We start from the raw sequence: 24,300 nt of genomic DNA, 5'->3' as shown, positions 1-24,300 counted from the left end.
GGAAAATCTTAATCTTTCTACAGTTCTTCTTTCTACATTAGTTCACTAGACTGTTTTTACTGATGAAAGTGTATCTCTCAAACACACCATGAGTACTGCTTATATCACTAAAGCTGTCTGAGAACAGCAGAAAATTACATGCTGCAATTATAAACATTTTCCCATTAAGTGTACTATAACAAGAGGGAAGCAGAATTTTGAAGAGGATCAGTTCTTCATTCTGCACTTTCACTGTTACATAGAAAGGCAAAATCAGAGAAGTCAGATGAAAACACTGGGAGCTTTCAAATCACACTTAAAATCTTGTGTGTTAATCTACTAGATGATTTGAGTATAAAACTCACAGAATCTGTCTTAAAATCAGTGAAAAACCACAATAATTATGATGGAAAGATTAACAGATCCACACCTGCTGTCTCACAGGTCTGTGTCTCTCCTAAAGCTGTGCTGTTTAAATGAACGATAACATGATGTTGGAAATTATGTAATTAAAAATCGTTTACAATTAGTTTGTTTATTCTTCTTAAAGATAGTTAACTATCTAGAAGGTGTGAAGTTGCAGAAGGTGTAGATGTGTAGAAGTGCACAGTGGAGGTGAGGTTTAACTTCCCTGGAGGAAGTACATATTCACTCAGTCAGGCTGGCCAGGGAATTCAATTTGATATATCTCCCAGTGTCTCTCAGCATCACCTCCCATGCCAGACTTATTCAATGCCTTATCTTCTGTCAGGCCAATGAAGTAAGTAACACTATTTCTGTGGCACAAACACAAATGTCTTTAGTTTAGCAGATAAATTCCTATCCCAAATAATCAGACTCTGGAGAAAGCCTCATAGTGACCAACAAATAGCTGTACAACATCAGCCAGAGTCAGAGTACTGGAAAATCATGTACATAGAATACAACTGAAAATAGCGCTTTCAAAGGGGGTGTCTATTCTGAGGAGGCCAAGATCTGTGTGTGCCCTAAGTCTGAACTGCCAAAACATATCCCTGAGAGGCCAAGGGCTTCGCAGAAGGACACAGGAAAGCCCTGCAGACCGTGTCTCTAACAGTGTACAGGATTCCCTACATGTCCTGGACCCCAGTCAAGGATTGATCATTTCATGGATAAGCAAGCATAATGGTTACTGAACTCTATCCAAATGGTATGAGTGACACTCTAGGGCAGTACAGCACTTCAACTCAACTAGGTAAAACTCAGAACCTATAAACCCAGATGAACACCCAGCATGATTTCCCAAACTGCTCAGAGGGAACCCTCAGAGCCTGTTCACTCAGTACTCCCAACAGATGAAGAGAGACTGGCACCACTGTTGAGCTCATGTGACATTGGAACTGCTTGGAGTGAGGGCTTTAACACAGGCTCTCTGACACTGTCCATGGTTACACGGCAGGAATGAGACCATGAATGATTTATTCCAATCATGCACCATGTCTGTAGCAAAGGTAGAAGCTCCACATGTATTTTCTGAGTTCCAGTCCTACAGCCAGCACAGACATTTGGTTATATTATTAATGTTGTTTCTTTACACCTATCAATTTACATGAGAATGCTTTGAGCTGTCAGAGAATGGGGTAGTGTAGAATTTAGTCTGTATACCATGGCTTTCTTCTTTGATTCATACATATCCTCCAATAAGTCTCTGTAATTCTAATACCTGGTGTGCTCTTGCATACCCAGTAAATGACCTGTGTTTTACCACTATAAAAGTAGAGATGGAACATTTCTCTTTGAATGACTCAATGATTTAATAATTATTGAGACATTATGCTTTTAAACATTTCTGGCAAATGATTAAGCTAAATGTTTGACATGGCTTTTAAAGGCCTGTAGCATGATGCTGCCTAGCAACTGAAATGTCATACACTCTTTCTGATATTTTGTGATGCAATAAAATAACAAACTTTGGTAAATACACTCAGTGTCATTCATATGTCAACGAATTTTGCCATACCAAAGAGTTTTACACTTTCAGTGTATCCAAACTTTCAGAATTCCAAACCTCTACCCAGATACTCTTCAGCATGTACACAATTCTCACCTGCAAAATCCTAGCAAATCCAGACATTTGCATTCTAGATATGAACAGATCATCTTCCTGCACACCAAGTTAAAAATAGAGCTGTGCTGTGAGAACCAGTCATCTTCAGGATGTCTACAGGCATGGATGCTCAGGAAAACAGTGCCAAGACATTGAGTAACATGCACCAAAGTGAATAAGGTTAGCAGTAGGAGAAAGGTTTAGGACCTTTACACAAAAACATGACCTGGAGGTCTGTTATCACTAACTTGAAAAACCAAAACCTTTCCCTTACACTACTGACAAATATGATAAGTAAGAATACAGCTGGACATTTGGAGCAATGTATTGGTTTTGCTCTGTTTGGTTCTGCAACAAGTTCAGGTAGCAATTAGAATACTTAATAAACATTAGCTGAGTTCTCTATCTGCTCCCCTTATTTAACACTGTCTAAAAGAATGTATTCATTTTATTATTATAATATTTCTTCTAGTCAGCTATGTGTTGTTTACGAGAATTTGAGCTATTTTTAAAGGGCAAAGCAAGAATTTGCCCTAGTGAAAGACAAAGTGTTGGTCCAAACAATGTATTGTTTGAGCCTGATGTGGTTATGAATAATAACTGCTCTTGGTCTTTCCACACTTGCCATTCCCATGCATCTTACTGCAGTTTGAGGGAAGCAGTGGTAAAGCTGAGAGGCAGCTTTGGGAGTCCAAAGGCCATGATGACTGGGGAGATACAAGATTATTAGTTTGTTAGAATTAAATCTATCACAGGTTCTAATAAATAATTGAAGACAGATCATGGTTTTTCTAAGCTCTGTTTGAGTTGCACTGTGTCAATAAAGACAAAGATTTAATTTAAACCATGTTTGTGCTCTTCTGTGCCACTTTCTGGTGCTTACTCTGCAAAAAAATATATAGAAAGGTAAGAAGATTCTGTTCATGCTTGCAGCCAACAGCTCAAAATAACCTGGTATGTAATACTGCCATGAAGTAATTATTTCTCCAGTAACAACAAACAATCACACACCAGGAGAGCGTTATGCCACTGAGTTATAAACAGATGTGACACTGCCTTTTGTCACATTACATAACAGAGATCAAAAGCACCACAGCCACTTAAAACCATCTTGATCCCGTGAGGAGACACTGAGTTGTCCAAGAATGGTGACACATAAATTGAGGGACAAGTTGACAGCGAGACAGATTAGGTCATACAGCCTCTGGGTTACTATGCTTTTGCTGATTAAACATAGATGAATGGATGGAGTTTTGTTTCTAAGCTGGTTTTCTGCGACATGGCCTGCCTTCAGACCAAGGGCACGGTCTCAGAAAGGTTGGCTACTCACTGGCTTCTCCTCTGTGCTACCAGGGAACAGAGAACTGAAATTCAGGTATGTTGAAACAGCCAGATAGAAAACTACACTAAGGGCAATGTGAACCACCGTTCCCCCTGGATTTATATGCAGTTCAAGATCTGACAACTGAAAGAAAACTGAAAGAAAACTGAAAGAAATGCCTCGGGAAGATACCAGGGCATGCAATGGTTTCCTGTGCCAACAAGACAAGAAATGTGGCACTTCCTTCATCTCATTTTAGATTTTTTGCCTATCCTGGGGCACAAGAACAGAAGTTGTAGTCACCAACAGATTAAACCGTGATCCATTAAGAAAGACTGCCATCTCCTGGTTTCTTCCACAACAGCCTTCCTTGGGAAAAAAGAGTGGGTTTAGTTAAAGCTTATGGTCGATCATAAAGTCATGCTTGCTCTAAACCTTTAAGGGAAAATGTCACAGTTAATAAAGGACAGGCAAGTGAAAGCTGGAAAGGCTAATGCATTATGACTGCACGATATAGGTTAAGCCAATGTGTGCAATAATTATAACTATCATAGCTTGACACAGTTTATAAAGGCCTGAACCGTGAAGGCTCCGAGCCCAGTAATACAAGCTACTTAAACCTTCTCTTCTGGAGAGCTGACTCTCCAATCTTCTGCTGACTTTCAATCAGAAAAAAACAACATCATAATGGTTGATAAGAACCAATCATTCTCATTCTCAGGGATATTAAATCTCCTTTAAATGCCAATCTGAAAGGGTCTTGCGAATAAAAGTGACTTACACCGGGTTTAAGGACATGCAGAATTATGCAGAGCAGAAGACTACAGTAAAACTATAGATGTATGAGCATAATAATGATATTGGGCAAGGGAGGAGTGAGCCACTCTAAGGAAAATGTGAGAATGAACCCTTCTGAAATTTTCCTGAAGTTGTTCAAGAATGGAGTAAAATGACAGCCAGCTGGAGGTATCACAGATTATTTGACATGGTCTGTGTTCCCTATTTAGTCTTCTCCTCTCTCCAGGTTGATGAGAATTTGTTCCCACTAGATGAATACTTTGCAATAAAATAGTATTTTACTATCACTTGTATATTTAAACTTCGGTGGTTAAGAATAACACACTTTTGTTTAATCAATATTACAATAGTGCCCAGAGCTCCCTGATACACATGGGCCTTCTCTGTCCAATACAGACTCTGTCTCTTTAGGTCCCATGCAAATACCTGTTTTAAAATAGTTCTTTCTTCAAGGCCTTGCAATCTAAACACAAACAGGCAGTGGGAGTAAAATATGGCTATCCTCACCTTACTGATGAAGATATTCCACTGTGTGGATGACATAAATGAAATAAAAACAATCACTTAAGGTAACAGGAGCACCCACAACTCAACAAGACATTGAGGTCTCTCCTCACAAGTCCCACACTTGGAATGTCTTCAAGGACACAAACATTTAAAGCATAAATGTCACTTTGAACATAGGCCTGATGTCTGCATTACTGAATTCAGAGGCCTGAACTCAAAGAGTTAAATTAGAATTAGAAGAATGCTAATACCATTGTTTAATCAATGTTTCATTTAATTCAAGATTTTAAACCCCATCTTCCTCAAAGGAAGAATTTCGTATTGTTTAGAATAAAGGTAAAGGGAATTTCAAACTGTTACATACGGAAAATATTACTCTTCAGCACAAAATGGTTTACACATTTTAGGAAGAAATGTGACAATTCAGCTCATGACACTATCTGAAAGTTTTTCACAATAGTTACCATTCCATCCTTCTATAAGCTTTAAAACTTCCAGGTAAGTGTATGAAAATTAATGTTACTGAAGAAAACTCAGAAATATATGGCAGTTTATTCTCCATCATCTTTTTCACTAACAGTATAAGAAACATAGGGTTACTACTCAAGGAAGTAAAACCTGATTCCAAATTTCAGAACCTACTTTTAAAAAGCAATTTAAAAAATTATAAATGGCATGAGAGGATTTTCCTGTAAATACTCAGCAAGGTGGAGAAAATTTTGCAGTGAAACAGTGCTCCAGGATAGGCAAATGAAGGAACATACGTGATAGACAGCTGTTAAAAAAAAAAAGTAACCTCAGTCCTTCCTTGTCTTTCCTCTTCAACTAAGGGCTTTTGTGTGCTGGAGCTCTCTCACGTCGAGGGTGACATCTTGTGTTCATTCCAACCACAAACTGCCACTAATCAGCCTCCACCCAGCTGCTATGCACCCAGAATATCCCTCCCCTTCAAATTTTTTCTTCAAAAGAGCTTGAAAGAATTTTAGCTGACCCTATATATTTCCCTTACTGTATCAAATTTCATACTCTCTTTGAGTTTAATCATGACTTTATATCATTTGAACAGAGCTATTTTAAATGAAGATCTGTAAATGATGAAGCAATATAAAAGATACACTCCTTCTGAATAGGAGACAGTAATATATTTACTAGGATTCTTTAAATTAATGAGGGTACTGTAAAAGGAATGCCTTTTATGCCTGAGAAAATTATTATTTTAAGGGTTATGAACCTGTCAGTCTGTAAGTTATAAACTTGTTGCTATACCTGCAGTTTGATTAATCTGATAATAAATCACTTGATCCTACTTGTAGCCTTTAGTTAAAAAATGGATCTTTGTAGGTAAAAAAAGAATATTGTGAATTTACATGCTGTCTTAATAAAAGTGGCTGTAGCTTACTGTCATGTGCAAAACAGGCTATTTATCAACACCTGCTAGGGTCTGTGGAACAGGAGAAGAAAACCTGTAAACAGCCTCCTAAAATAGAACAGAAAATATTTGAATATTATTTCATCTGATTCAGAAAAGCAGCTTCTGAGGACCCCAAAAATATTTTGTAAGTTTAAATTGCAAATACCAGAAACAAACTTTAAATAAAAATAAAATAAAATAAAATTAAATTAAATTAAATTAATAAAATAAAATAAAATAAAATAAAATAAAATAAAATAAAATAAAATAAAATAAATTCTAACCTCTTCAGCTGTGTGCCATAATTTTGCACTTCAGTTATCCTCAAGGTACCCTCCTGCCTGCCAATGGTACATTACATAGTGTGCACTGCTCTTGCATTATGCATTTTTTGTTCTCTCATTGCCTCTGTGAGGATAAAAATGTGTATAGCACCTTGTTTTCCTGAAGATTTTTTGTTTGCAGTGTGTAGGTGATAAACATAAAATAATCTCTTACTGCAAGGAAGAACTCCAACATTTCCTACAAGGTGGCATTTCCTGATTTTGACAGTTCCTGGACTTTGGTCCTCTGTGTGTCAAAGAGGAGATCATGCATTAGAACACTTGCAATGGTTTCAGTTCCAGCTGTAAAATATGGGCTGAATGAGAAATAAAAAATTCACTGATGTACTTTGAATCCAGCTCTACTGCCATGACCACAAAGTGCTGCTCCTGTCAGTTATAACTGAGACCAGACTGCCACATGGCACAAGGGACACATTAGCTGAAAGCAGCATTAAACCAACCCCCTAAAAAGATGTGATTATGGTAGCCTGCCTTGCTTTTTCCAAACATGGATACCTTACTTTCCTTGTAAGCCATACTTTGAATTCCCTCACAGGTTCAGTGATATTCAGCGATACCCTATAAATACATGATTTGTACCAGCAATTTCTAACTCACATTAACATTGACATGCTCTATAAATCAAGTCATCTATTCTCTGTGTGATGTATCTGAATATATCTGTATCTATGCCATTTTTATCAGTTCAGATTTGGGTAACTTTTCTCTGTCAAAGTCCACATTTCAGAATTATATATCTCCATTAAATTAGAAAATTGATTATTTCTACAGACACCTTTGTATCCATCATTTGCATATGTACACAGACTGGTAAGGTAGACACATTTGAAAAAAAATTTTTGATTTTAAACCAAGTCCCTTTGTATTACTGTCTGACAGATAAATTTGCTGTAGCATGGAAAATAATAATCTGCTAAAAATTAAAAGACAGCTCTGAACAGTGTTCCAGTTTGTGGCTGCAAGCAATAAAGGCTTTAGTTTTCTGGTTCAGAACTTTTAGCGGAAATGGTACAGATGTTCATATAAGACATCAGTGTTGATTTTCTTCATGTTCAACCTCAGACATCAAAAAAGCATTTCCTCAGAAATTCTGATTTCTGAAAATAAAACTTGTTTTCTTTAATTCAGCTCTGTACCCAAATCCTGTATTAAAAAATGACTACACACTTTTGTTTCACGGCCTTTTCTAGATGGGATTTTGGCACCTTTTTTATAAATTGCACCTTCTACTTCAAATGATACAACTGAAATCAATGACTACTTCTGTGTTACATTTTAATCAACACGAGTTAGTTTATGGTAAGTAGGCACAAATATTCTGAATTTGGCTATAAGGATGAATTAACTTGGGGAGATAAAATAGTGACATTAAAAATATTCACCTTTATCTCATATGGACTTATTCAGCTCTATAAAGGTTAGTCACACAAAACATGTTTCCTTACAAACCTTCCTGCAAGATCATGTGCAGAAAATTTGGGACATTTTGACAACAATTCAATAACCATTTGAGAACATCCTATTGTTAGTAATGATTGTCTGATAACTCAAGCAATTAGGAATGAATGTATTGGACAAAAATGACATTTGTACTAGAGGGGATTCATATGCTATCTAAGAAATGCCAAAATTCAGAAAAAAACTATTAACATGAGTTAGTGGTTTAAATTACTGTCTAGACCTGTCACAATAATATTATCATTATTATCTTCTGAGTCTTCTTTTTTTTTTTTTTTCAACTTTCCACAATAAGAGCTTGAAGAAAAACAAATAGATGCTAAAAGAAGGAAGCTCAAAAACACATTTTAAAATTTCCAGAGAATCACATTTGTTTGTTAACTCCAAGTATCATGTTTTACAAGATATTGAGAGAAAGCAATTTTGGAGCTCATGATAATTTGCCACCTAAAAAAAAAAAATCTGTAATTTCTGAATTCTTATACAGCATGCCCTGACATCTGTGTACACAGATGCAAGACCATCTTTTGTCTATAAAGTTTCCCTTGTGTTCCATGCTGATTGTAGCCAACAGACAGCAGGTCAGTGGGGTCAGACATAACCCCGCAGCTTATCAATGTGGGCCTTGTGCCACACTAATGTGATTTCACAAAGACTTGCCAAGTCAGCCAGAACCCAGCATGGACACTGAGGTGAGTTCTTTATATAAGGCTTTCACCTGACCAGAATCCTTTACCAGGATTACCTTTACCAGGTCCTAATTCTTGGAAGAGCTGGGGGTGTGATGATGTGGGTGAAAGCAAAAATATCAATGATCCTGGCACTACTGGTTAAAATGGGAACATGAAGACCCATGCCATACCCAAAGGACATAACTTTGTCCTCCCTCAGTGCTCCGTGCTGTCCAGATATTTATACATTTTATCTGCACAATGACCATATTCCAGAAAAAAGCACTGCCCAGGTTAAATCTGGATCCAAACAGTAAACCTAGTCACATCCATATAAATCACTACAGACTAGGAAGAGCAAACCCATGTCTACTTAAAAATATATTCTGCAAATGCAATATAAGGTAGCCAAGGAGAAAATAGGCACAGAACCTAAATTACACTGAGCTGCAGTATGGAACTTTCACCTACTTAAAATTAAGCAGGTAAAACTGAGTTCCTTTGGAGTCCGTACCAAAAGCCTTTCTTGCTGAGGATGGATCAGTTTAGTTTCAAATGCAGCTGATGAAAATAGCAATAATCCATTCAACTTGTTAAAGAAGTGGCAGACATATCAGCCACTCTGTGAAAGTCTGGACAGGATGGCATGGTTCACAGTCTGAAGCTCTGGTAAGACAAATTCTCATCCTGGTGATCCAAACAACCTACAGAAGACAATAATTTCAGATGGTGAAAATTTACTTTCATTTCTTAATATAGAATTAGCTATGCAGTTTATTCTGTTTTACAGCAAGGTATTGTTATACGTGCATATTATATCATTGGCTTTTCGCAAATATTAAAATGAATACTATATGTGTTATGTTAGAAAGTTATGCTGTATTAATCTCTTTTAAGTAGAGTGATAAATATCGTTTTTAAGCTATAGCATAATATTAAAACAGAAACTATGTGATGTAAGATACTTTTTGTAACTAGCTCAAGGAATGGATAAGATAACCAAGAAATTCTTTGCATACAGATAACAGCAACAAGACACCAAAATCCAGCCTCCTTATCGGGACTGTTCAGACTTCTTCCAGAGTTCTAGGAGATAAGAAATTGATTTACAAGATGAAGGGGGGGGGGGGGGGGGGGAGGGAGGCAGAATCTAAGTAGAAGACATCCTTTGTTTGAAAACGGATTTTTTAATAATGTATGAGATCTATGAATATGCAACAGGCTATTGCGTTTAAGGGGTAATCCTTTGTCAGCAAAGTAGGCTTTTGTGGCTTAGTGCCCAAGAGCATCCGGACGTCTGTAATTCTTTGCTTTTATTGTCCTTTATTGTCGTAACTGTAATTGTCCAAATTCTTATTGCTCTAATTTTTATTACTATTTTTATAACTAATTTATTACTATTAAACTTTTTAAAATTTAGAACAAGTGATTGGTGTTTTTCACAGTATCAAGGGCTGAAACAGTCTGTAGTCTCGGCTCTCTCAGAAGGCGCTGCTTTCTGGTTTCAGGCGGCAAAGGCGCGGCACATCCCTGTGCTGTCTGTGCCCTCTGCTGTCAGGAAGCAGCGGTGGGCGCCGCGGGTCAGCCTCCGGGAATCCTCCTCGGAGCAGCAGGGAAGTGACTCTGCCTCTGCGTTTGGCACTGGTGCTGCCACACCACGAGTGCTGTGCCCAGTTCTGGGCCCTCAGTTCCAGGGCACCGAGGGGCTGCAGTGAGTGCAGAGTACGGCAGAGAGGCTGGGGAAGGGGCTGGAGCACGAGTCTGATGGGCAGCGCTGGGGGAGCTGGGGGTGTTTAGCCTGGAAAAAAAGGAGGTTCGGGGGGCCCTTCTGCCCTCCACAGCTCCCTGACAGGAGGGGACAGCCGGGGGGGCCGGGCTCTGCTCCCATGCTACAGTGACAGGACAAGAGCACACGGCTTCAAGCTGCACCAGGGGAGGTTTAGATTGGATATTAGAAGGAATTTCTTCACAAATTGTGATTAAACATTGGAATGAACTGCCCGGGAGGTGGTGGAGTCCCCATCCCTGGAGCTGTTTAAGGAAAGTCTGGATGGTGCTCAGTGCCATGGGGCAGTCTACATAGTGATTTTGGTCGAAGGTTGGACTCGATGATCTCAGAGTTCTTTTCCAACCTGATTCTTTAATTCTGTCTCTTTCTCCCGTTGAACACATGTAACCATGGGTGAAGGCAGCACCACTGGGCAGACGGGTGTTGTGAAGCTGGGGGGGTCTGTGTGGGACACGGCGAGCCCCCTCCTCAGGGAAACCCGGGGCGTGTTCCGCCTCGGCGGCTGAGAGCGCGACCGGGAGCGGAAAGGTGATCGGGACCGGGAGCGTTGCCAGGAGCGGGGCGGGGATCGGGGCCGGGAGTGGGGCAGGAATCGAGGTCGGGATTGGGGCGGGAATCGCGGCTGGGCGCAGGGCAGGGAACGAGGCCGGGCCCCGCGCGGCGCTGCCTCCGCCGGGCCCCCAGAGGGCGCTGCCCGGTGCCCGTGAGGCCCCGCGGGCGGCGGTTCCGGCGGCTCCGGCCGCGGCCTTCCCACGTGTGTGTGCCGGGAGCGCGGCGTTCCCGCTGCCGCGATGTCGGTACCGGCTGCTGCCAGCAACCTGCCCATGCGGCTGCTCCGCAGGAAGATCCACAAGCGCAACCTGAAGCTGCGACAGCGCAACCTGAAGCTGCGGGCGGCCCAGGGGGCAGGTACGGGCAGGCGGCGCCGCGGAGCCTCTCCCCGGCTGAGCGCCGGCGGAGCCGTGACTAACTTTGTGTTCTCTCCCTTCTCTCTCCTCCTTCTGGCTCTGTCTCCGCCGTGCAGTGCCCTCGCCGAACGAGGCGGCTTCTCAGGGACCCCCGGAGGAGGAGGAGGTGGAAGATGCGGCGGTGCCAGAGGTGGGTGCAGCGGCCGAGGAGGGCGCGGAGCCTGCGGACGCAGCCGGACCCCGCAGCGGCGAAAAGAAGAAAAAGAAGAAGAAAAAGAGAAAAGCGGTGGCCAATGGAGAAGATGGTGCGTGTTCTTAGCAAAGACAGCGTGTTTCCCAGGGCTGAGTTAGTCTGGGAGACCCCACAAGCGCCTCCTTAGGGTTCCCGCAGCGTCGGGGAAAAGTTTGAAATGCCATGTGCCGGTCAGGTGTGCGTTTTAAAGTCCCTGAGGTCTAAAGATTTACCCGTTTCATTCCAGCTGCAATACTTGAATTCTTAATTCATACTAGTAGCCAGTTTATTTGTTTCATAGGGTTGTGCTTTGTAACGTTGACTGGATGTTTTGCTTGTTTATTATTCAAATACATGCCGTGTGTTTCAGGGCTCTGGTAGACGGGTGCCCTCTGTACTTGGCCGTGCAGCTAATACAGCTTTGTAGAAGTATGTCCAGGCTTTGGCAACATTTATATATTAAGAAACTGAAGTATACTTGAAAACTACCAAAAAAACCCAAAAAGCACCACACAAATATTGCTAGGTTTGCATATGTTTTTACATGTATGGATTTATAGATACATATCTAGACATACATGAGGAATAGAAGCTTTCAAAATTTTGAAATTATTTGATTTTTGGGACATGTATCATGTTATGCCAGTGAAGATGTGCTTTCATATCTGAAGATTCAGGTTCCTAAAATGCAACTTCTCACATAACCTGAGCACAAATGGTGTGGGAAATTTGGTGTCTGCATTGCAGATGGGAAAGAATTTTTTAACCAATTTAAGGACAATTTATCTTGCTTCCACACAAGATGTCATATGATATACCTCAAGCTAATTTTTTCAATATGCAAAATGGGCTGTGTGGAAGGAACTTGGGGACTTTTTACTCTGTGCCTCAGAAAATTCCATAAAACCTTGTCTCTCCTCCAGCCCATGGAAAATCGTAATCTTTGTACATGGTTTACAGACTAAAGGAAATTCAGTCTGTGGAACAGCTTTTCATTATAACCATGACCTTTGTATTTCTAACTGACTTGTCTTCTGTAAAAATAACACTCCAGATACAGAAACGAAAAAAGTAAAAACTGAAGAAGATGAATCTGCAGAGGCAGAAGATGGAGATAAGCAGGACTCTGGAGAGAAAGAAGTGGAAGAGGAAGAAGATGAAGTGCCCAGTTTGCCACTAGGTGTAACAGGTATCTTGTGTTCTCTTCTTCATGCACGGGCAAAATCTCAAGGCCTAACACTTTCCTTCCAGAGCAAGTTGCAGTTTTCAAGTGAGCTTTGTGAGTCAGGTGTTTGAATATGTGATGTGACTCTGGCAGCTGTACAGCACTCACCCATCTGCTGTTCTTGGAAATTTACATTATATACACATCTGTTGGTCCTACAATTACTCGTGAAAGTGTTTTTTAAACCTATGTACACATATGCTTATCTGTAAAGGAAGAAGTCCATGAAGAGCAAGCTGGAGGTGTAGAACTAGTAAATCTGACAGAAGAAGCAGTGCATTCTTCATTTTTATTAACTCTGTGTAGTTTTCTTATGAACTCATTAATACAGAGTATTTTGCCCATGTCTTTGGATTTTGTGGTAGAATGCAATAAGAAGTCCTTTGATTTTTTTTTTTTTCCATATAGGTAATTTTGAACTGGTTAATCTCAGATGGCAGAGAAAATAGAAGAAATAAGTTTAAATATTTTTTATTTTCCCCTCATTTCAGGTGCTTTTGAAGACAATTCCTTTGCTTCCCTGGCTGGTTGTGTCAGTGAGAATACATTGAAAGGCATAAATGACATGGGGTTTACACACATGACCGAAATTCAGCATAAAAGTATTAAGCCTCTTCTGGAAGGCAGGTAAGAAATAGGGCATTTTAGTCACTCTAATGACCCCAGATGTTTTATAAATTTTGCTGACAAACTACATACATGAATCATAAAATCAAATCATGGTATTAAGGTTGGAAAAGACCTCCACATCATCAAGGGGCCTTCCACTCACTAATTGCTGTGACCTGCCTCTGCCAGCAAGCTCCTTGTACCAACTCCACTGGTCTTCTTTAAGCCATGATAGTTTTCTACATTGTCAGCATGGATCAGAGTGAGATTGCTCTTCTCTTGGTATGGTCAACTAAATACTTCTTTTTCTATTGCTGCTTGCAGGGATATTTTAGCAGCTGCAAAAACAGGCAGTGGAAAAACTCTTGCGTTCCTCATTCCTGCAGTCGAGCTCATCTACAAGCTGAAATTCATGCCTAGGAATGGTAAGGCTCTTCATTTCACAGCTGAATCTTACTGCAAAGCAGCCCTTTAGGGGGTTGGAGGAGGTTTAACTGACTCTCTGATTGATGTATTTTTTAGGAACGGGTGTTATTATTCTTTCTCCTACTCGAGAGCTGGCTATGCAAACCTACGGAGTTCTTAAAGAACTTATGAATCATCACGTTCATACCTATGGTCTGATAATGGGGGGCAGTAACAGATCAGCAGAAGCACAGAAGCTTGGAAATGGAATCAATATCATTGTAGCGACACCAGGAAGACTGCTGGATCATATGCAGGTAGATACAATATTGATGTCTAATCTGTTTGTTAAAACAATAAAACTCCTTTCCCTGTCTGACTGTGAGTTTGTTAATCTTCTAGAACACTCCAGGTTTCATGTACAAGAACTTGCAGTGTTTAGTAATTGATGAGGCAGATCGAATCTTGGAGGTTGGATTTGAAGAAGAAATGAAACAGATCATAAAACTTTTACCAAGTAAGAAAAAAAAAATCTCTCTTTCCTGGAAACCACTTGACTAACATTATGTCTTCTTTCTGACTCTTATTATTATAGGAGAAGTTATTAATTTTTATAGTTCTGTAAATGAACTTCATAGTGGTTTTCTTATTCTGTCCTTTTTTCAGCTAGCTAGTATATATTACTTATTCAACATCATTTATCTAAAGAACAGAGTTTTCAAATGCTCTTCAGAGATATAATTCTGTTCATATAAAATCCTTTTAGTTTAATGTTTTCCATTTTCTCATTCCTCTGTGTGTTTATTTCCTGCAATTCATTATTTCCAAATAAGGTTTAAATTCAAGGAAAAAGGGCTTCTGACTTGCAGTTCAATCTTTTTTGATAGCTCCAAGACCAGTATCTTGGAGAAGTTAAAGTATTTACCTTAAATTTTTCTTTTCCTAATTTTTCATGTAACTATTCCTTGTAATTGATGTATTAAACACAATTTGAATTGGTTTTTTAAACAAAAGTATTGTAGAATTCATGGAAATTGATTTAGAATTAGAAGATTGATCTTGGTTCTGTTTTGTGTCTGAATTGGATTGCAAATGATTATTAACATTTTTACAGAGAAAGAGCATTGTGTTTTGATAGTGATTAGGATTTTGGGGGTGGGGATAGCTGAAATAAACATGGTGTATACCCCATAATATAACTACACGTCTTTGTTTGTCAGTAGCAGTATGTTTGAATTAGAATTTAATTGGAAGATTTACCCAGGGAAGTTTGCAGTTAAGATTTTACAGAATCACTGAATTCTTCTTTAAAAAGTGAGTCTGTCTTTCAAATATTTTGCAGAGCGCAGACAGACGATGCTTTTCTCTGCCACACAAACCAGAAAGGTGGAAGATCTGGCAAAGATCTCTCTGAAGAAAGAGCCACTGTATGTTGGGGTTGATGACAACAAGGAGACAGCAACAGTAGATGGTCTGGAACAGGTAAGAGAAACATTAGTGGGAGGGTTGAGATCTCTGAACACACCAAGCCCTGTGGTTTTTTTACTTGGGATGCTTCAGATGTATAACTGTTTGGTTAGGATTTTTTCACAAAGTAGCCCTTCCCTGATGTAATTGTGTTCCTAAAATACAAGTTTGCTCCTTACTACTTTTATTTAACAATGTTTAAAATTTTTGCAGGGTTATGTGGTCTGTCCATCTGAAAAAAGATTCCTTTTGCTCTTCACATTCCTCAAGAAGAACCGGAAGAAGAAACTGATGGTATTTTTTTCTTCATGTATGTCAGTGAAGTACCACTATGAATTACTCAACTACATTGATCTACCTGTTTTGGCCATTCATGTAAGTATCTTATTCATTGATTTATTTTGAACTATTCTGGTAACACCTGTAAGCTGTTACTGGCTTTACCTTTGTCTGGTTTGTTTCAGTCCAGTTTCTAATAAACAGCCTGCTCACAAAACAGATGATGGTCTTGATTAGTCTGTAGAGGAAGGAGATAATGCAAAGATTATATAACACTTCAGTAATCAGACTTGCTGCTTTTTGAACCAGCACTGAACACTGATACTAATTTATGCTCTCTGTGTAGCAACATTTCTGTTTTCTTCCAAGAAGTTACCTTTCACAAGCACTAAAATTCAATATGTGGAGCAAATTTTTTGCCAGAGAAATCCAGAGTGATGCCTGAAGTGTTTGATGCTTTTCCTAAGGCCGGGGTGATGTTTGGATTTACTATGCCAATTCTTACCATTTGGATGACTATTGTAAATTTTTTGTCAAAACCACAAAATGTACAGTTTAGAACAAAGAATTGACTGAAAGTCTATGAAACAGTTGCAACTAATCATAAATGTCCTTTTTTATTTTGTTTGGGGGAGAAATGTCTTGCTATTCTTTGATTGAACTGTGACAAGTATCGGTTTTGTTTGGTTGTTTGCTTTTATAACCTGTTATGTGTCTAATATATTGCTAGACTTGCAAATGTCCTTTTTTTGAACTTGAAACATGCATGTTGTGCTCATGAGAAGAATGTTTATGTAATTTTTAATGTTTTGAGAGATACATTGTAACCTCTGAGGGATGCCACTTCTTGTAACCCTGTGTGGTTTATTTTTTCTTTGTTTCTTCACTTCAAAATGGTCCTGCTTGGTCTGTACAAAACCATCTTTGGAAAGATGTCTCAAACTATTTTTTTAGTTGATATATCCCCAATGTGTTTGTTTCCTTTCAGGGTAAGCAGAAACAGACCAAACGTACTACAACGTTTTTCCAGTTCTGTAATGCAGAGTCTGGAATACTGCTGTGCACTGATGTGGCTGCCAGAGGATTGGACATTCCTGAGGTGGACTGGATTGTCCAGTATGACCCTCCAGATGATCCAAAGGTAAGCTAAGGAAATAGACAAGTGTCACAGCAAGAAAGCAAATCCTGACTACAAACCTAGTTGCAGAGAAGAGCTGAAACTGCTGCTTGACAGAGGGCAGGATACAGCCATGGTCATGTCCTGCTGCTGGTTTCTTTCACTGCCCTTCACCAGCTCCTAGGAAATGCTGCTCCTAGCCAAGTCCTTGGTTGCCTTCTTAAGAATTGCATTTTAAAATATTGTTTGTGCTGTGAAATTAAAATCTAATCAGCTAAACAGCCAAATGCTTGTCAAGAGGAGGGTGAGTTTACATATGCATCCCTGAGCGCTTTTTTTTTTTTTATTTAAAGATAATATTCTTACTTGAATAAAAGTCTACTGTAGACAAGGAAAATTCAAAAATCTATAAAATCAAGGTTTAATTTTGAGTTTCTGCAGACTGAGATTTTTTTTCTTCAGTAAAAGATAAAATGTTTTAGTTAGGGTCTCTGTCTAAGCCTGATGTTGCTTTGTACCTTCAGCATTTATTTTCCCTTATCCATGTGTCAGTGCCAAGAAAAAGTTTTACCAAATAGTGAATGATGCCTTAGATTATATTGAGGTTAACTTTGGTGTATTTTTTGTTGATGATTAAGTCTGCCTGACCTTGTCGTCTTATTCTTTCCAAAAGGAATATATCCATCGTGTTGGTAGGACTGCCAGAGGAATAAACGGAAGAGGACATGCTCTGCTCATCTTACGACCAGAAGAACTGGGCTTCCTTCGTTATCTTAAACAAGCCAGGGTAAACTTCTGTACAGTTTTTAAAGGCAAAACCTGTTGGTTTGGTTTTTCAAAGATCAGTTTCATTTTATTTAATTGGAAAAGAAGCACAGTCTTCTTTTAATGGTAATCATTTTAACAGAACTGTGTGGAGCTGCTTGGTTGCTGTCCTTATGGACTTGTTTTGTGACTTTTAACTAAAGTGATTTAACTTCTAAAACAAAAGTGGTAAAAAATGGTGTCATACTGAGTGTCTCTATTACTCTGGCTTAAAGGAAGTGATAATACTGTCGTATTGATGTAAAGGCACTTTACAGATACAGCTGTGGTGTTAAAAAAATCTGTTATCTAGCAGATTGTTTTCTATTTGTCCTTGGTCTTAAACACATTCACTATTTTTACACAGTGTAAATCATGTTGATACTTAATTTCTTCTTTTGTTTGTAAGGTACCGCTTAGTGAATTTGAATTTTCTTGGTCAAAAATCTCAGACATCCAGTCTCAGGTATGACATGTTTTTACACTTCAACTACTTTGAATATCTTTGTTATAATTTGCATGGAGAATGTTGCAGTCTGTGATGACTGCAACTCAAAAATATGTTTGCTTCTTCAGGAATATTACTATATAAGCCCATGTGTATTTTTAATTAGCTGGTGTTAATAAAGCCCAACATCAGCTAAACTTCTTTTGTGCTCCTGTACTACAAAAATAGCCAAGGAACAGAGAGTTGAGTGGAATAGCATAGCTAATTCTGAAGATACGAATTTCTATTGTTGATTACTTCTGTGAATCATTATTTTGATAAGAGCTCTGTAAAGCTTCTTTGCAGTAACTTGAATTTAAAATAGCAAGTATAGGAAGCAGTGAAGACAGTCCTTACAGAGAGAGGTTCCTAATTAAGCATAATCAGGAAGAAGTGGTGCCTAATGTAGCTTATTTTTAGAATGCTGAATTAACGTAACATCAAATGAAACACTGGGATCTAATGAGTATGGGGAACTTAGCCCACATCAAATAAAATGTCTTAGTCTGGTGTATCTCCATTTTTGATTTAGAATTAATACTGCTGATGTCACAATACACTGGCACCATAATAGATCAGGCTGTGCACGGAATTGCATGGAGTCACACAGTTCAGGTGTCAAGCTGGCTGTTCTCATACACAGGGTTTCATGGTCTGGCTGCAGGCGTATTGTCCTTGATTAAATTGTTTGGGACAACCCAGTGTAGTATTTCTGTAAATTTTCATATTGCTGAGGCTTTGTTTGTATTGTAAGTCAGCTTCAGGATTTTTTTGTCCTTCTACTTGTTTATAAAAGCATTTTTACACCTGAATGTGCACTTTGATGTCACAGGGCAGTTTTGCTGTAGTGAGGAGTGAATGTCATTGCCACTCATACAGTAAAAAATGTCTGAATATAATGTATAGACTTTTAACAGCTATAATTGTTTATGTCTCTTATGGTTTTATTTCCCCTCACCAGCTGGAAAAACTGATAGAGAAGAACTACTTCCTTCACAAGTCAGCCCAGGAGGCTTACAAAGCTTATATCAGAGCTTACGACTCCCATTCTCTGAAGCAGATCTATGATGTCAATAATTTGGATCTTCCAAAAGTCTGCCTTTCGTTTGGTTTTAAAGTGCCTCCATTTGTTGACCTCAGTATCCTTTTACTGCAGTGTTTCAAAGCTGAATTTCTGCATTATAAATGTTCAGTGCAACTTGCTGAATTCCTATGGTACCTCAAGTTCTGTTGTTTTGTTTTTGGGGTTGCAGTTCTTCTGCTAATAATCATGAAAAAGGAACCATGCTCCAACAGTATTTCATCAAAGAAAATGTAAATATTGCAAATAATATAACTGCAGAAATGGCTAAAAACATCTCTTTTAGCACATGTCCACGGTGTACAGGCTTCAGTTGCTGTTGGGCAGATTCTGGAATGCATCCATGTTCCAAAGTATTGTTCTCCTCCACAGAAGATTATTTTCATTGAAATATACTTGCTTAAGTTTCATAGTCATAGAATAGTGGCATAAAGAGGCAAGAGCAGGAACTAGGAGACTGTATCTAAATTGCTGTCAAACCTGACAGTGGATGGAATTTGAAGCAGTAGTGCATTGGATAGTTAATTGGACAGCTGGAGGAATATTTAGAACCACAAGCACAAATTCTGGGTTCCTCTGTAATTAGGCAGCTCAGCTTTTTCTCTATTTTTTCTCACATCAATAACCCTTAGTAAACCCAAAATGCAATATTTCAATTTACTCCTTTTTAAGTTCCTTAACCAATGAAATTTCAGATGTGAACAGCAACCATGGTAGAAGACTACAGAAAAGAGGTGGAGGTGGGGGATTTGGCTACCAGAAACCAAAGAACGTCCACAAAGCAAAAATCTTCAAGCACATCAGCAAGAAATCTGACAATCGGCAGTTTTCTCGTTAATTCTGGTCGTTAAAATGCCTTGGGGCCATGGAGTAGCTTGCCTTGATCAAAACCATCTGGCAGTTACTTCCAATTTAAACAGCTCCTTTCCCATTTTTAGGTCTCTTTAAGGATTTTTTCTCTTCTGGGAACATCTTTTGTTTTTCACCTCAGGAAGACTCTTCAGAACTGAGGCTAAAGGAGAATATGGCCAGGGAATTTTGCCATACTGGTTGTAAGGAAGAAGATAATTTAAATTACCTGAAGTCAATACTACAGAGATTTTTATTAAGGAAAGGGAGAATACCTTTAGGTTTTATAGAAGAATTTGCTTTACATTTACCCTTCTTTCTATGCATACCTCTGAAAATTGTTAGAGCGGACAACAGAAGGACATCGTGAGATAAAAAGGTTTTGCTCACAGGAATCATTGCAAAGGGTTTTAATGCTACAGAACTCTGCTTTGGCCATCAAATATGCTGAAGAATATAGGGAGATTCCTTTAGAACTGAACCATGGATGAATAATTAAGGCTGTATGAGCTTGTGAATAATTTCAGACATGGTATCTGTATAACAAGTACAGTGTCCAAAATAAAACAAATATCTTACATCGTTCTGGTAAATACTGGTTAAATGTGATACAATGGTAACACTATACTGAAATATTTCGTTTTCCTTCATGTCCAGTTTAAATCTGAATTTATTAATCTGGGGACATTTAGTGTACTCTGCAAAGAATTAAGGAAAGCAGATTACATAAATGAAAGCACTCAACCCAGGTATTTTTTAAAGATGCTTCATAACCTTGATGCAGTGAGAAGTTCTGCAGTTGTAAATTACAAAAGTGAATTGCTTTCAAGTCTTGTTATATCAGATCAGCAATGAGCAAAGTCAAAGATAGTGCCACAGGATTGGGGAGGTGGAGAGACTTAATAAGTGAAAAATTGAAATGGCTTATAAATATACTAGAAGGGAAGGAAGAATATAAAAACTGAAATGGAAGAGGGTGGAATACACATTGCAGACAGGAAAAAATGTGGAGGCTTCAGTACAAGAAGAGTACATAAGTTGGGTAAAAGAGTAATTGTATTACACATTATTTCCATCTCTCTGCCATTGTAGAAATAGGTAACCGCTCTTTAGAGACTACAGTGGTGGTGAGAAGTGTTCAAAAAGTGTTCCTGTGTCAAGGAAAGACTAAAATGTCACAAAATCCAGAAATGTGGGCCATCTGTGATCACTGTAAAACAGCTTTTAATTTACATTTAAAATGTAACCCAGGAGCAGTTACAAATACAAAAGCATAAGTAGCTATTCCAAGATAAATTGGACTGTTATTTCTTAGGTCTTCTGAGGTAGCATGTCAGATATGAAACTGATACATTGAAATACTTTTTTAAAAATCAGTGGACTTCCTTTTCATCCTTGAGGAAAGCAGATGGGGAGAAATTAATAGGACCATTCTGTTTCTAGTGCTTCCACCATTCAGATTGGAGCACTGTCTGGTTTTGCCTCTTATGAAATGGCTGACTTTAGACCCTAATGGGCTTTTAAGATTTTTAATGTCAAAATAATTTTGTTACTAGAATTTGAATGTTTTGTGCTTCTAAGCTTGCAATGAAATAGCAAAATCTTCTCTGAAGTGTAAGTAGTGCTAAATATGATGCCTGTCTCATTGAGTTCTAATCTTTGATTCTGGGTTTTCTTAAAAATTTATAAATAATAGATATCAAACTAATTTCCATGTCATTCATTTAATTTTAATTTTATTAATAGCACATCTTAGGAGCTCTCTCTGAGATCTACATCATCATACAGTTTAAGGCTTATGTTTATACCTGCCAGCTGTGGAGTTACTGTATGGGAATTATCTTTCATTAAAGCAAAAGAAACGCTGAGGGACTCATTAGATGAACTGCAAAATTAATTACTGGGAAAGAGATGTAAGCAAAGCTGCAGTAGAGCACTGCGAAGATCAGTCTGGTTATGTGGGTGCAAGCAGTGGCTGCAGTAGTGTGGAGTATTGGTTTGGAACAGGAAAAAATTGGGATATGGAGTTAGTGTGACCATCTATCTGTCTGACCATGTGCTCATGACCAGAACTCGTTGGGCTTAAAAGTGCATGAAAATTCTGCCACTTTTAAAGTCTGATACATAGAAAACTGACAAAGAGCCTGCACAACTCCTCCGTGATACTTGGGTTGTATTTAGCTAATTTTCTAATACAAAGAAATCTTTGAAACAAACTTCTGTAGGAGATGGAAGGACTGGATGGCATTGCTCTAAAGTCATAGTAGCTTACACTGAAGAAAAGTTAATGCTGTTACTTAAACAAAGATGTGTAATGGCTCCACCCTGCCTGTAGTAGCTACAAAGTCAGCTCTAATTTCCTGATTAAGCAGAAGAGAAATTCATTAGCTGGGACTAAGTGGGAATCAAAATCTTCCTGTCTTGTGCAGATGCAATTACCTTTTGCTTTGTTTATGAAATCGTAAATAACAAAGTTTCTCATGAAATATCTATGTTTTGGGCAGCATCTATTCCACATGGTATTGCAAAAAGTGCAAAAGATTGTCAAACTGGAAATCTGAGGTTTCCTTTGCAGCTTCCTGTTATCAATCTTGTGAGCAGTTAATAGACTTCAGCCATTAGGCTCTCAAGGCTTGTCTCATAACAGTGACCAATCGCTTGGGGACTAATCATGTGCCTTGAGAAATTGCTTTCTTCCTCTGAGAACCTTGACAAAGAAATTGGACTCTTTAAACCACTCAAGGGGACGATCAGAACTGTCCTACTTGAACTGGAAGATGTTTTTGACAGTTCCTGGAACAGGGCCATAAAGGAGCACTCTGCCACCGAGTTACTGCTATAATTGTGAAAAATCTTGTCATGATCCCAGTTTCCTGTGCCATAAAGCTGTTGAGTTACAGACAAGCATAACACTGGTCAGAAAGTGTTGCCATCAAATTTTTCAGGGTGAATGTCACAGGTAGAAGGCACCTTTATTGACACTGTAGAGGAAGAGTAGTTGAGAACTGAGTAAGGTATTATCTACTGAGGTCTGCTGTAAATAAGATGTATGTTTATATTTTAGCAGTAATCAGCCTTTCTGTTTGATGTATGACTTGATGACTCAGTTTAAGTAAGCTACCAAAGCTCTGATGATTTGCTTTCAAGCCAGTGACTTGAGGCTCAGGGAAAGCAACTCACAGGAAGGGTGAAAAGGGCTATGTGATTTTTAAAAATAACATTTTAGTAGAGGACCCACTGTGAAGGAAGACATGGTGCTGACAGGATACTGCACAGGTCTGTGACTTTTGGTTTTAGTTCTACCACTGCCCTGCTTAGGAGATCATTGTCCAGTCACTTCAAGTGCCCAAAACTTAAAAGGGATTTTACAGAAAAAATGAAAACAGCCAGAAAAGATCCAGTTATTAGCCCTTGAAAGGTGGGTCGGTTGTTGGGTTTGGTTTTTTTTTTTTCCAAATTAATGCTGAAAGAAGCCTGTAATCAAGCATACAGAATGAAATCTATCACTGATCCTGGCTTTTGCTCTATTAGCTTGATTTTCTCAGGATTTTAGCTGACAGAAGAATTCATGCAACGCTTACTGAGGCTTTTGTTTGTCTGATGCTTTTAGATTTATAGAAGATGTTGAGCCCTGACAATAAGAATCCAGCCTCTTGAGCTGGAATGCTCTTAGCTGCTAAAAAATCTGCTGGCTTGCATCAAAGTCATAAATACCATGATGTTGCTTCTGTCAAATCTCTTTATTGCACAGCCATGTGGGGAAGACATTACTTTTGGTTTTTCCTCTTAGCCACCACGATAAACTTTTGATATGGAGTTGTGAGGAGAGGTAGAGGAAAAATGCCATTAGAAGAAGGGAAGACAAATGGAAAGTCAGGATCCTGTCTAGAAACACATTGACTTTGCTATATGGGTGTCATCCAGCTTAAGAACTACATTCACTTTTCAAAAAAAAACCCAAAACCGTAGCATATTCTTCAATAGCAGTCCATCTTCCCAGACACGTTTGTAAGCTGCAACACTGAAAAACATAACCATCTACTGTTTTCTCCCAGTTGGTCAGAAATTAAAGAGAAAAAAAAAGGAAAATTGTAGGCTCTGCAAAATCTTGTATAACAGTTACAAAACCTCCAAACTCTCCTCTCTATTCTGACTATCATTTAAAGATGTTGAGACACCCAGGGCTTTCTGGGCTCCTCTATGAGTGGTTGCAATCACCTGTGAATGTTTTTATTATTAATAAAATCACTACTACCTGGCATCTATATGGTACCTAGATTCTCCATCACATTTTCAGTCGTAAAAGTATGGAACCAGCTGACAAAGGACTTTGGAAGGTTTGTTTTTTGTCTTGAGCTGAAATTTTCTATGTATTTCTTAAATTAATTGCAGGATTTATATAACTGACTTTTCTTAAAAATACTTTAGATAGGAGGCTGATTTTCTACTAAAGAGGATGGAATAAAACCATCTGCTAGAACCTTTTTTAGC

The 24,300-nt window shown here is 38.7% G+C and overlaps 1 protein-coding gene across 1 annotated transcript; it reads left to right on the top strand.

The window, feature by feature from the left end:
* Nucleotides 1-11,094: 11,094 nt before the first annotated feature.
* On the top strand, nucleotides 11,095-21,414 carry DDX18 (DEAD-box helicase 18). The gene is made up of 14 exons (XM_053982797.1): nucleotides 11,095-11,255; nucleotides 11,371-11,559; nucleotides 12,541-12,675; nucleotides 13,203-13,338; nucleotides 13,645-13,745; nucleotides 13,843-14,042; nucleotides 14,128-14,242; nucleotides 15,068-15,207; nucleotides 15,406-15,567; nucleotides 16,460-16,612; nucleotides 17,262-17,375; nucleotides 17,802-17,858; nucleotides 18,841-19,018; nucleotides 19,656-21,414. The coding sequence occupies exons 1-14, from the start codon at nucleotides 11,138-11,140 to the stop codon at nucleotides 19,796-19,798; spliced, it is 1,941 nt and encodes a 646-aa protein (XP_053838772.1). The 5' UTR covers nucleotides 11,095-11,137; the 3' UTR covers nucleotides 19,799-21,414.
* The last annotated feature ends 2,886 nt before the right edge of the window (nucleotides 21,415-24,300 follow it).

Source organism: Vidua macroura, chromosome 7, assembly GCF_024509145.1.
Source record: "Vidua macroura isolate BioBank_ID:100142 chromosome 7, ASM2450914v1, whole genome shotgun sequence".
NCBI lineage: Eukaryota > Metazoa > Chordata > Aves > Passeriformes > Viduidae > Vidua > Vidua macroura.
The sequence above is the reverse complement of the archived record's forward strand: the minus strand, read 5'-3'. Positions and strand labels throughout refer to the sequence as shown.

What these genes read in the sequence shown, in the direction of transcription:
- DDX18 (XM_053982797.1), top strand. Translation starts at nt 11,138, where the DNA reads ATGTCGGTACCGGCTGCTGCCAGCAACCTGCCCATGCGGCTGCTCCGC. An exon ending in CAGTAGATGGTCTGGAACAG is followed by an intron (nt 15,208 to 15,405) that starts GTAAGAGAAACA and finishes AAATTTTTGCAG; the next exon opens with GGTTATGTGGTCTGTCCATC. An exon ending in ACCCTCCAGATGATCCAAAG is followed by an intron (nt 16,613 to 17,261) that starts GTAAGCTAAGGA and finishes TCTTTCCAAAAG; the next exon opens with GAATATATCCATCGTGTTGG.